The sequence below is a fragment of the Musa acuminata genome, chromosome BXJ2-2 (genome assembly GCF_036884655.1).
Source record: "Musa acuminata AAA Group cultivar baxijiao chromosome BXJ2-2, Cavendish_Baxijiao_AAA, whole genome shotgun sequence".
NCBI lineage: Eukaryota > Viridiplantae > Streptophyta > Magnoliopsida > Zingiberales > Musaceae > Musa > Musa acuminata.
The window spans coordinates 20,922,221-20,936,080 of record NC_088339.1 but is presented as its reverse complement, the minus strand read 5'-3'; the positions used below and the strand labels follow the sequence as shown (position 1 = coordinate 20,936,080).

The window sequence follows — 13,860 nt, the reverse complement described above, 5'->3', positions numbered from 1 at the left end:
TTCAACTATTACAGTGCTTTCTTTCATTTGGCTCTGTCTCAATACTGTCTAGTAAAAAAATATTTTTTTATTATGAGAAATATTTCTCTAATAGTAAATAGTTTTGATTAAATATTTCTCTAATAGTATGTGTATGTTGAGATTTGATACTTTCTCTAATAGTAAATATTTCTCTAATAGTAAATAGTAAATATTTCTCTAATAGTATGTGTATGTTGAGATTTGATACTTTCTTTATCCCTTAAATCTATCTCGAAAGTTCGACTTGAGCATCGGACAAACTACATCAATATCGTATCAAACTCCAAACAAAATGTGATTATTGAGGTTAAGATTGAATACTTTTTTTTCTTAAATTTATCTCCCGCGTCTAACTTAAGCATCGGAGAAACTACATCAAACATCACACTAATTTTCAAACAAAATCAGAATTCTTGGAGCAGCCCAGAGCTGAATCAAATCAAGATTGGCAACCCTCCCATTCCCAAATCTGCCACCCACATCAAACAATAACATTAACAAAGAGAAAAGACATAATGTTATGCCAATTCAAGTTGATTGTTGTAGAAACACAATTTGCGGTTCATCGTGTCAAATAAAACAAGTCTGCAGCTGATGAAGTAGTTTTTTGGTAATTGTTGTTCCTGCATTTCATTTCTTATCGAATGAAATAGAATGGTAGGAAATGCATTTACCAAATAATATTTATAAAAATTCTATGGTTCATCTTATCGATTTATATCGATGCACTAATCATTTCTTGTTACAATACATATCGAATTATACCGAATGTATCGATATATGATACATAAAAATTATTGATGTACTATCCATACCGATCTTACGTAGGATTGATACACATCATCATATTGAATGGTACAGTAAACTTTGCTCTGCAGGTTGAGCAGCAGCTGCAGCAGCCCAGAAAAACAGTAATCAAAACAGGATAGAGTCTCTTCCATCCATCAGCATCTCAAAATGTAGATGGACAAACTACTCTGAAGGTTGAACACCAAGTAGAATTGGAAGTCAGATATTGGTTAATGGCATCTCTGGTCTGATTACAGCCATATTTTACTGGATTTTCTTTGTGTTGGACATTTTAGAAATTTGCTTGCTAATTGCTTTCATATATCAGCTTAACAAAAAATTGGTCTCAGGTTTATGAGCCATCACACACATCATTCAACTCAAGGAAATCCCATATTACATACAATGATGAATGAGAAAGGTCATAAAAGCAGAAAACAATAATAGCATTGATATCATTATTATGATGATGATGATGATGATGATGATTATTATTATTATTATTATTATTATTATTATCCAAAAACATTAATAGGAAATTTTTTACAGTTTCTCTTCATAGTCTTGTTTTTGTTAGTCTTCTAATTGGCATAAACATTGTTGACTCTTTCCTTTCTAGCGCCCCATAAAGGTTTGTAAATTGCAATATTTTTTGTTTCTGAAATTGAAACTGGAATTGTTAATTAGAAGTCTAGATTTCATACCAAACATATAAATCACTAGGTGATCCCACCAATTCAAAGTTTGTCTGCACCAATGACCTATTGTGGTTTTTTATGTGAAATGACAATGGGTATTAGTTCATCTTCTTGATATTGTTATCCATTTTTCTCATCCTGACAATTAGCAAAATTAAGAGTTTTGCAATGGAAATAAGTTTAGGGGAATAAACTATAAACATGAACTTCAAAAGTCTACAATTTTCTAACTCCTTTATTGTTTTTTTTGCAGAACCTCACTCCTGATTCCATGACAACTACAAAAGCAGGAACTTTGAGATGTACCTCAATAATTGTTTTCAGGTGAACAGATACAGAGAAAATGTAAACAATGAGGTGAGCAACTTGCATACCACCTTCTGAAAACCAAGTTCTCTCAAATGAGTCAATAAGCTTTTCTCAAGGTTGATGAATGTTGAACTGGAACTACTATCAAACATATGTGCAGAAACTGCTTGTAAATGTAAAATACAGGATGTGATACAATACAGAATGTGATTTTTTTTTTTTTTTTCTCTTTTTGAGCAATCTACAGTTGCACACAGGACCAGTATGCACCAATCATGAATCAATCGAGAAAAAGAAAAAAAAATCTCCCCCAGTGCACCCACCAACAACCACTATATTGCAGCTGTATAGTAATCATTATCCCTTTTTAATTTGTCTATTAATAACTCCATCATCCTTTTATACCACGGCATATAATGATCATCGATCATAGTCTGCGATAGGCGAATCTTCCCATACAGCTCCCTTGGGGTTTCATAGATGCCAATGCTTCTGTTGTTCAGAGCACCGTTGACAGTATCAGAATGATCCAATGCAGGCACAGCGACCATATGCATAAGTTTACCAGGAGGATACAACTGATACTCTTTCTGTGCATTTGGTGTTGTGGCCAGTTCTTTCTCCATTGCTTCTATTAGCAATGTACTCTCTTCTTTCTTTTTTTCTAGGCCCTGCATGTCTTCATGATGATGGTGAAGTTTCTTTTCTATCTCAAGCCAGAATTCACCGTCAGTCATTTCTTCTACTGATGCAGCTTTGCAAACGTGATTAACCTGCAAAAGTTTCTGGTCTTCAAGTATTTCTTCACAGCCTGAGGCTTGCAGACAATTTACAGGTCTTGTATGTGTACCCAGTAAGCCAGGTGCTTCCTCCTCATCAGGGCCTGTACGAGTACCGAAAGCTTGCCGATTTAGGGTCATGTCAGACCAGCATGAGACAGATGAGCGGCATGTAACTACTGCATGTGCAACATGCTGTGCATGTCTGATCACAACCTGGGGTGCCAGGAAAATGAAACAATAACTGAGGACAAGCTAATTGAGCGGAAGGAATCAGCAACCACTTAAATATCATTGCAACAAATATGGGAAAAGCTAATTGAGTGGAAAGAATTAGCAAGCACTTAAATATCATCACAACAAAGATGGGGAACAATATCATTAAGTAAAAGATATAAGAAAGAATAGGCAACTGGAAAACTAAGCTAAACATCAGAGTCAAGAAGACAAGCAGAAAGAGAAATGTTCATGTGTTTCATTCTCTATTTGCTTCTTATGCAACACATGAATGAACAGTGAGGGTATTGCTTCATTTTTTGACACAAATAGTTGTTCAATTATTCTCCTTTAACAACACAGATATTTTAAGTTCTTAACTTGATAAGATATGCATTCTTTTAGATCTGGAATAGACAGGAACAACCATCAAACAAAGCATTACAAATGTCAAATTAGTTTAAAGATAAACCAAGTTGCAAGTCAAGCATACATTTAGGCTGCAAAATGCACCATTTGCTTCACCATACATTTCTAATCTGAGAGTGGCAGTAATTAGAAGCTAATTTTAACTACCTTGGGGTTATTAACTGCCCAAAAAACAACACCTCTCTAGTTCTTGTAATTTTTCTGTGTGTTTATTTTCTAACATCAGAAAATTTTTTAGTTTGCATATAACAATGACAAACAGTGTTAGCTCGTTTAAAGCACAATTATGACAGTGCAGTTGAATGTGTATTTCAAACCTAAAAATAGCAAATTCTTCAAAAAATTGTCCAACAACAATTATTTGGCACAAATGGTTTGATGAGATAGATGAATCTTCCTAGGACACACTACATTTCCAACAGGTTCATCCATCTTGTTTGTAGAGATGCAGGAGAAATGAGGAGCTAGAAGTTTGCAAAGAACTATAATTATGAGCACAAAACAAACTAATCCAATGCAAGTCCAATAACTCAGATGCTACCTCAGTGCTTTCTGATGCTGGCCGTAGAAACTTGCCAGTAGTTGTGACCCTTGTTCTTGTGGCAGATATCGATGGTACACAAGATCTTAAAGTGGTCATAAAGTGATATAGTCCTTTTAAAATTCTTGTGTGCTGAATTTGATTTGTTAACCACGAAGATGTCTTGATCTGCATGATGAAGAAAGAGAACCTTAACAATCTTTTTAATGATTTGTTTATCCACCTTCACTGAATAACATAGTGCAAGTAGTGAGGAGAGAGAATGCCCAAATTATAATAAAGAAATATAACCTATAGAAAACATAGATTACTCAAAGATCATATAAATTGACACTAATATTCATATATTTTGTCACAGCTTGGACATATCTACCACTAGAGGAGGCCTCCAGCAAGGGAATGGAAAAAAAAACAAAACAAAAGTTTCACAAAGGGGGGTAAGTATGATACTAATTAGAAAGGCATGGTGAAGATGATCTAGTTACGCTTGATTATGTAGAGATTAAATAGAAAATAGACTGCCAGGCATTACGCAAAAACACAAGAAAAACTAAATATCAAATGCTACAGGTTTTTTCATTTTTGGACAGATTTGCACATGATAAGAGTTAGGATTTGACATATGGCTGATCAGAATTCTTGTTTGAAACATCTGGCATTTTATAGAAAAAAATTGTCAAAACTCAACAATATGGATATGTATGTGCAGATACATGCTCACATACAAAATAACAACAGATACCTATATGTTTATGGTTGCTCCTTAATAACTGAATAAATAATCTCATACAGTGCATTTTTTTAGGGAGATGAACAAAATGATTAAGCTACATTGTATAAGAAATTTAAAGTCAGTATCCTGAAACAAGCATAGGCAAAGCAAGAAGTTACCTCGGAACGAAGATTGTCAACAGAAACAGCTGAAAATGTTGGCACCAGGTCAGTTGCATTGACAATAGTAGTAACAAAATGTTTGCCCGACTCTGCCAACTCCCATGTCATGCAAGCAGCTAAGGAACACCAAATCTCTTGGAAGTCAAGAAAATGCATTTTTCGTAATATGTTCATGTATACACATACACATATATATTGTGGTACAGATTTTCCTATTTTCTTATTAAAGAAACATAAGCATGATCACCTGCAGAAATAATAGACCGAACACCTTAAAGACACTAATATATTCTATGAAACTTAAACAGCTCCGGAAATCATCAAAAAAAAAAAAAAACAAGAAGTTAGGAAACATATAAAGTATAAGCAACCATTAATTATCACACCAGTGACATATTCATGTAAAGAAGCACCAGGTAAATGGCCTCCTTCTAGGGAGGGTCAATGCATACAATCTTTCCCATATAACAAGATGTTTGAATGACTCGAACCTTGCTAACCCAAGTCACAAAGGAGCAACCTTATCTCATCTCCTAAGATCACCATTTAAATACAAATATCTACATATAAACTATGACTAAATTAAGATATGCAATAGCTAATACAAAGATACATGCCTGGACCAAATGCAACGCATGTGGTTGACAAAAATTCTTCATGTTCCCGAAGAATATACGACAGAATTGCAGCAATTGCAGCACCCATTGAATGCCCAATGATCTAGGGATAAATAATAAACTTTTAAATTCGTATTTGTACGAGATATATACCTTTAAGTAAAGAAAACAATCTAAAATGATAAATAATTGGGAAATGATAAATGGAATACTTTCAATTCAAAAGGCCAAGAGTTCAATGATTTTGTCAATTCATATTAGAAAAAGAAAACACTGAAAATTTCTCAACAAAAACATACTCAACTACCAAAGAGCATCCTATATCTAGATATCACCAGACATTTCATTGCAGTCTCCTTGAACAAAAAAAACAAACAAACAAATCATGGAATTTAATCCTGCACGGACAGGTGCGAGCATAAGGTACACTAAGGGAATCAATGACTTGTGAGACAAAAAAAGAGGCTAAGCAAAACAACCATAGCAGTGAAGATAGATTTTCCAGTGCTCCTTGGCCCCATGACAATGTGTTTCTAACAAAGTCAAGTTATAAGGGGTTTGATTCTCAAAAAATCACTTTGACCCATATACTTGATCATGCATCTGTTCATTAATTATCACTTGTATAACTTGTCAGTAGAACCTGTTGCACAGGGTTACCATTTTCACTGGATTGTCAAGTTGCTGAGAAAAAATTCCATGGATATCCTTCAAACTGGATGATTGGGTTGTGCCTCAATGGCTTACAGCAGTTGGAGATGAATCCAATGCATGAAAGCATACCCTTAAGCTCCATGATAACCAGTTTAACTTTCTTGCCTTCTGTAGATTCATATTCACCTCAAAATAACTCTAGTTGTTGATGACCCTGCTAGAATTTCTATATGCTGCCATCCTGATTCAAGGATTAGATCATGAGCTTGAGCAGAACAGCTGCTGAGGTGCAGTGAGCACCAGGACAAGGTTAATGCAGCACTATTTCAATATTGCAGACAAGTTCAATCACTGCAGAACTCAACTCTCAGGAAGATGAGTTTCGGCAGCTTGGGATGGATGCATGTTAAGTGTACATCAGGAACGGATGATGCAAGATAGTAGGGCAGCAAGTCCACCAAATAATTGCTTGCAAGTTTTTTAGCATCTAAAACAAAGCACTTTTATAACCCCACACCCCCTATTAAATTCAAAAGTCACTTCTAATACCTGAAATTGCACAAGAATTCATCATATCGTTACAAACCATGGCAAGCACAATACAAAAAGGTACTTAATATTTTAAATTCAGGTAAAATTTTAACTTTGTCATTCATCTATAGAGAATGATAAACATTGAAAATTATATAACATGCATAATTTCTTCAACCTGTGAGAGTTTTTCTGGGTTTACATAAACTAACAGAACAGAACATTATGGTTGAAGGACTAGATATATTTACCTTGATATTGTAGTCTGGATATTCAGTCACTGCTTTCAGGAGGCAAGGAGTTGCACAGTTTGCAATCCAATGAGCTGCAGCAACCATCCCACAGTGTGCATATCCTGTGGTCAAATTGCTGATGCTGCCTTCATGTGAAACTAGATGGTGGAAAGGGACCAATTCTCCAGTTGCAGCTGTCAGCTTATCCTTAATACTAAGAGCCCCACGGATCACAAGAAGAAATGACTTGGAATTTCTGTCACGCAAAATTGTGAAGGCAGGCTTCAGAAGCTGCACAGAATCAATAAACAATTGAGGAATGAGTCTCGAAAATGGACGTATTGATTATGATAAAATAATCTAAAGTATTTTGATACTTACTCACCCCAGCCTTGGGCTCTTTAAGAAGAACATCTTCTTCAGTGTACCCGGTAGACTCCAAAAGAACTGCATATGGTTTCTTTGAGAACAAGAAGCAAAGATTCAACAACCTTAGCATATGAATCAAATCAACCATAATTTCACAGCCCTTCAGTTCTATGCAGTTGCTGCCAGCATACACGCTTGCAACCTCACGATTGCCCTGAAATAACACATGGCATGCTTACTCATTCGTATGCACTGATACTTATTCTGAAACAAAACAGTCCCCGTGCAGAACCAAATGCAGACTTGGTCTAAGCCAATATCATTTACTTATTCCCTAAATAAAGAAGACCAAAGAACTAGTTAAGTAAGCAACTGATGCTCTACACCTCAGATTAGATATGAATCATCCATGAATCCCAGAAGATTGTTGAATACCAGTTCTTCTAAAGTAATCATTTAAGCACAATTACTAAAAATGACCTCAAAATTTTTATTTTCTCTATTAATTTGGCCACTAATCATGAAGAACTCGTAAGAAATAGAATGAAGCTTTTAAGTATGATATATAAATGCGAAGCAAGATTATGCACAAGATAAAGGTCTATACAATTAACTGACAAAATTCTTGAACCTGAAGCTCCACTTCATCGGAAAAAGAAGTAATAGGATGAATAAGGGGATATTGGGTGATCTCTATAGAAAGAACACAGGAATCAGCTCAATATGCTTTCAGAACACGAGGATGAACAGAGGATATCGATTCAAGACTTTCTGTCATGTTCATAACAAAATTCTTACAATTTTGATAGAACAGCTGATGTAACAAAAACGTCGCATCCGATCGAGACATTATAATGATCGCTGGAAGATTTCCCTTTAAAGCTTTCATCTCTTGGAAAAGACAATCTGAAAAGCAGATGTAGCCTACCCGAATGAAACAAAAATATACCTTTTTTATAAGGTTTGGAAACGCGAGGTTTTAGGATTCTACTTCAGTTCATATAATAGTAAAGAATTAGAAGCTCTTGAAAGCCACTTCACAAAGAAAAATGAGAAAAAGAGGGCAACTTTGACGAAGAGAAGAGATGCAACGCGAAGATAAGCCATGGAAAGGGAACAAATCCTTCCCATCAGCAGCACATCATCACTGACCTGCCGCCGCATGTGATGCCTGATCCCGAAAAGCAGATCGACGAGAGGCCACCTGCCCAACGTCTCCGAGAAGGTGAAGCGGATCGTACCCGCTACGAGGACCAGCTTTCCCATCCACGTCACCGGCGGCTCGGTCGGACTCTGCTGCCGCTTTCTCCACCTCCGCCCACTCCTGTGGCGCTCAAGGACGATCCCGTCGCTTGCGCCGCCCGCCACGCCCTCCTCCCCCTCCTCCACCTCCCCTTCCCTCATGCAGAGCACCAGGCAGAGCAGCACCGTTACCGCCGCCGCCGTCGCCGCCGCCGCAGCAGCCATCGGAGTCCAAAACTGCCTCCGACGATCAAGGGAGCAGACAAAACCTAAGGCCCGTATCGCGAGAAGATAGAGAGAATGAAGAGACTGGGGCATCGGGGTTTACTCTCTCTCACTCTCTCCCTCTCTCTCCTCCCCTCTCTTCTTCCCGTTTCCGCCAGGTCGTCGTTCCGAGGCTATAAATTTCTAGTTAACTATACCAAAATGCCCTTTCCCACTTAAGAAATCACAAATAAATTAGACAGTTAGGCGGGGCAGTGTGCAAAGACAGAGGTAATACTGTCATTTAACTCGACGCCGCGCCGAAGCATCTCTCGGAAGGAGGAATATGTAGATGGCATCTGTACGGAATGCGCTACAGGTGAGGGGCGCAAGGTACGTGCACCGTGGTTGCAAGGGGTTGGATTCGGATCCTCTACAACCCGCATCCGTAGGAGAACTCTATACACCGTCCATCTCCCCCGCCCTCACATCTCACCGTCCATTACTGATGTGTTGGGTGGGACTTCGACGCTTGATGAAAGGGAATGGACGGTTTCTGATGCGCTGAGGTAGCAAAATGATCGATGTGAGGTCCAGTCCAGGTGGCGTTAGGTGAGATCCTAACAGGTAGATGGGATCCTCTCCAATTCTTAGGATTTTGCATCTCTTTCATCCGTCGTCTCGGGATGGAAAGGTTATCTGAAATGGACGGTCGAGACGAGGTGTGGTAGCGGAGGAACGAGTGGGATGAATGGTGATAATGAACGGTTCAGATGGAGAGTTAGTGGGGGAAGCACGAGATGTTTGAATTGAAGGAAAAAATTGATACGGGTATTCAAATTAAATCATTTTTTTATTTGATTTGAATCACATTAAATCGATTCAAAATCTATTAATCACTTTATAATTTTAAATAATATATATATATATACTAAAAGAATCGATTCAATTGAACCAAATCAGAATCTTAATCCAATTAGATTAACATGATAAGATACATAAAATTGAGCTTATGTCATTTGTAAAATTAAGTTTTTGGATCGATTTAATTAATTTATTTATATTAATTAACTAGATAAAAAAATTAAATTAAAATTGATTTGATTTCATTTGAACTGATTAATCGAATCAAAAGAAAAATATCCCGAATCAAAACGGTTCGTAAGCCAAAACCAATTTTTTGTAATTTCATTTGAATTAAGGTTTCTTTTCAATTTTTTTTTTCTTTTTTAGCATGATTATGAACAAGAAAAAGATTGAAAACACATCAAATATCATTCCTCCTCTGGATAAAAAATATAATGAAACAAATTGCTCGCATCATAATCAATAACGATATATATATAGCATGACAAATGAGATTATATTCCTACCATAATGCAGGAATGTTATATCCACATCGCTGAAAGGACTTGAACTAAATCCAACCAAAAACAAAGTATTTATTCAACAACTAAAAATAAAAGATTAAGCAAACCTAACTGGTCTAATGATATAATGATGTTAGTGTTATTAGTTTAGATGGTGCAATCAAGTTGAATAATGATGTAGTGTTGTTATCAGTCAAGATGATGCAATCAAAATGATATATAGGTTGCACAATTTCCACCTTTTTCTACCAAAAAAACAAAAGAGAGAAAGGACTTGAACTAAATCCAACCAAAACCAAATTATTTTTTTGACAACTAGAAATAAAGGAGTATTTAGTATGTGTTATTAGTTTAGATGATGCAATCAAAGTTGGCTATCACTTGAAGTTTAGCACTTTCACAAGAGAATTTGATTTTTAGTTGTTTTGTTGTGTGATGACAAATATATTCTCCTTGCATAACTGTTCAATATCTCCATTGCTATACCCATGTCTTCAATAATTATTAATGCCACACCACACTTTAAAAAATGTGAGCAACATCATTAACATCTGAAAAATAATGTTAGAGCCACAGGTTATCTTTTGACCATCAACTGCTAAAAAAGAAGAATAAATAGATGCAGACTCATGCATATGCCTCTTTGATGCATGCATTGCAAAACTTATAGAACATCACTTTCACAAGAGAATTTGATTTTTAGTTGTTTTGTCATGTGATGACAAATATATTCTCCTTGCATAACTGTTAAATATCTCCAATGCTATACCCATGTCTTCAATAATCATTAATGCCACACCACACTTTAAAAAATGTGAGCAACATCATTAACATCTGAAAAATAATGTTAGAGCCACAGGTATCTTTTGACCATCAACTGCTAAAAAAGAAGGATAAACTTATGCAGACTCATGCATATGCCTCTTTGATGCATGCATTGCAAAACTTATAGAACATCACTAGTTACTAGCTGAACTAGAGTGTCCTGTAGATCATGAATGCCACATCATTTTGGAAAAAAAAGAAATTGCATCAGTTATAGTGGGGAATCCATCAAAAGAAATCATGGATCACACTAATAAAGTACTCTGGGGCCTTGTGAAAACTTGGTGCATCCATGCAAATCTAAATGAATGTCAAAGAAGAGGAGAAAAATGCCCATCACAAAAAGGACTTTCATGCAAACTAAGAATTGAGTTACAGAACTAAGGATTTCGATCAAACAAAACTTATGCAAGAGTGATGGAACTTACCATGTCTAAAAATTCCTACACCCGAATTGTGAGAGAGAAGGCATGTATTAGTGCATTGTATAGTTTCTGCACTGAGGAGTAGCTCTTACCATCATTACCATCGACCATGATCTCAGCTGCCCGCCACATTGTACTCTTCTTACCTCAATGAATCAGCATCGATCTGAAATATTAGACTGTGTGAAAAAGCTCTCCTGCAGATTCCACCCACCACAGAATGAAAAGTCCATTTGCCTCATGTCTGAAAAGTCTAGCTTCCAATGCAAGTACAGACTGAAACTAGGATGAGTTCAACTTTAACAAATTAAATAGTTGGTACTGCCTTGAAACATCAGAAAATCACAGTAAATTTCGATGTAAGGAAGGAAAAAGCCGATTTTGTACAAAGAAACTAAGAAAAAAATCAAGCATTGTGTTCTGAAACGACAAGAACAAATGGAAGATTTCTATAAATAGAGCAAGGACTGTCAGTGGGTAGAGACTGAATTTTTGGACAAGGAATAAGAAATATAAAGGTGATTCTCTCTACAATGTGAGCGAGTTCCCTCTTCTTATGTGATGCCACCATCTCCTACAGCCTACGGGTCACGGAACAATCATAGAGGTTTTGCTCCTTCGCATTCAAATGGAAATCGACCTCAAAATAAAAATCAAATCTTTTAGGTGACGTTGGTACTTCCCAAAGGTTCCTTAAAATTCAATCTCCAGCCAAGGTAGAGAGACCGAACCTTGGCGGTGAAGCGGCGTTCCTTAGTGGTTCCTTACTGGGCAGAAGAGGACCGGAACCATCGGGTATTGCAGGCTCAATCGGCTTCCGACTGGGTAGCTTTGCAAGGCTTCTCGTACCTGTCGCTTCGGAGTTTTACCCCTCTACTCATCGCCGCAATGCCCATCTTCCTCGTCTTGGAGCGATGGTGCTCTTTCGCGATCGCCACGAGCGATACAAGAACCCGTTTTCCCTCTTCCCATTCCTCTGCGTTTCTTCCCCAACGAGGGGGCACTGATCAGAAAACCCGAGGAAGGATCAAAGCCGTCAATAGCTGTATGATCGGAGTGGCTCGATTGGACACGGAGATTCTTGGATTCAGCTCAAATTCGACATTCGGATCAGACTTGATTCGCAACCCGACCCGAACGGGTGAAGTATGATATAAGTAGTACACTGTCAGCCGACGTCTGGGAGATTTGTGCGGGCGGTCCACCAAGACAAATGTAAAGCGGTCCGCGACATCTCCAGCCACCCCTTCAATCACACCCACGACACCACCACCGCTTGATGCAGCTTCCACTCTGGACCCCACTGCGAAATCGACTTTTACTCTCTCACTTTCGTTTGGGTTCTTTTTAGGTAAGTTTCTTCTTTTGTCTTTTTTCTTTATTGCTTCGCTACAAGGACGACTGCCGGGGGAATCTTGCAGTGTTCTCACCTGCTACGCGTTGAGTGGGGGCCAAGTCGGGAGGCAGTAGGAGCAGGGGGTTCGCGGCCTTGTGGGTCCCGCAAAATGGAACCGGCCCAGCGTATTCGTCTTGCCCACCACGTGCTACGGCGTACCACTAATTGCTCGCGGCATAAGCGGCAACCACCGCCCTGCGCACGTGCATGTCCAACAGCAAACAGCCTATTCCAATCAAACACCCAATCCTCTATGAATGGCATATATATACGAATATATATCGTCGGATTTTTTAGCATTTGTGGCTCAAAATCTAAGTTTAGGTTAGCATATAGATATATATTATTTATCCAAAGAAAAACTAAAAGCTACCATATACATAATTCTCAATAATCTTCATTAGTTGCTACAAGTTACCTTAACATTAGTATGCTTTAAAACTAAATATGATGTAAAAATAGTAGAATCATATCAAATAGGTAACATTTTGTATTTTTTTTTTACTCAATCTAATGTGAACGATCTTAATCTTTAGAGAATTATATGCAAAAAATTTACAATTAACAATTGTGCCATTTTCGATCTTAGGATATGTACGTAGAAAACTCCTATATAAATACATATTAATTTTCATCTATTTCTAAAATTTTCATATTTTATTATTTATTTAAATATATTTAGAGAGCATTTACTTCTCTTGAAATTTATAAAGGCAATTATATGTTCCTTCAAATACGATAACTTTGATACTTGTTAAATCAGACTTTGATTATCGTACATGGAAATTGAAACGAAGCTAATAAAGTCTTTTTTTTTCGAGTCAATCTCAAGCTGAACTTAATTGATCCGAGTTAAATTCTTACAAAAACTATGTCATGGTGCTCCCAACAATATCCCTCTAATGATCTCGAAGGTTAAGATTCTGTATCTAGGATGTACCTATTGAACCTTTTATAAAGTAATTTCCTTGACCCAATACCTCTATATTGTACATTGTTCATGGGAAACATGATGCACTAATCTCGGGCATGACATCCATTCAGTCACATTGAGTTAGGGATATCATTTTTTTTTTACACTTGTATCTTTTGAGCAACAAGAAATAATCGATAGTTCACAAGGAATGATGTCGAGGTGTTAAGTGCTTAGAGTTAATGTGTGAGTAATATGTTGTGGGAGTGTTGGTAACTTAAAATCGAGGTGTCGACCACTTGGTATTGATGTGTAATCGATTAATTTGTAAGGACTAATATCGAGGTCTCACGTGCTTGGAGTTGACATGCCAGCAATATATTGTGGGAGTGTTATTCATCTAGC

General features: G+C 37.1%; 1 protein-coding gene across 2 annotated transcripts; it reads right to left on the bottom strand.

The window, feature by feature from the left end:
• Positions 1–1,910: 1,910 nt before the first annotated feature.
• LOC135605294 (uncharacterized) lies at positions 1,911–8,742 on the bottom strand. Of its 2 annotated transcripts, XM_065095213.1 has the most exons (8): positions 8,233–8,742; positions 7,097–7,294; positions 6,730–7,002; positions 5,294–5,396; positions 4,674–4,792; positions 3,783–3,950; positions 2,668–2,812; positions 2,456–2,590 (listed from the first exon to the last, which is right to left on the bottom strand). In XM_065095213.1, the coding sequence occupies exons 1-8, from the start codon at positions 8,638–8,640 to the stop codon at positions 2,586–2,588; spliced, it is 1,419 nt and encodes a 472-aa protein (XP_064951285.1). In that variant the 5' UTR covers positions 8,641–8,742; the 3' UTR covers positions 2,456–2,585. The 2 variants fall into 2 exon arrangements, with proteins under 2 accessions (XP_064951284.1, XP_064951285.1); XM_065095212.1 differs by having other exon boundaries at positions 1,911–2,812.
• Between the last annotated feature and the right edge of the window lie 5,118 nt (positions 8,743–13,860).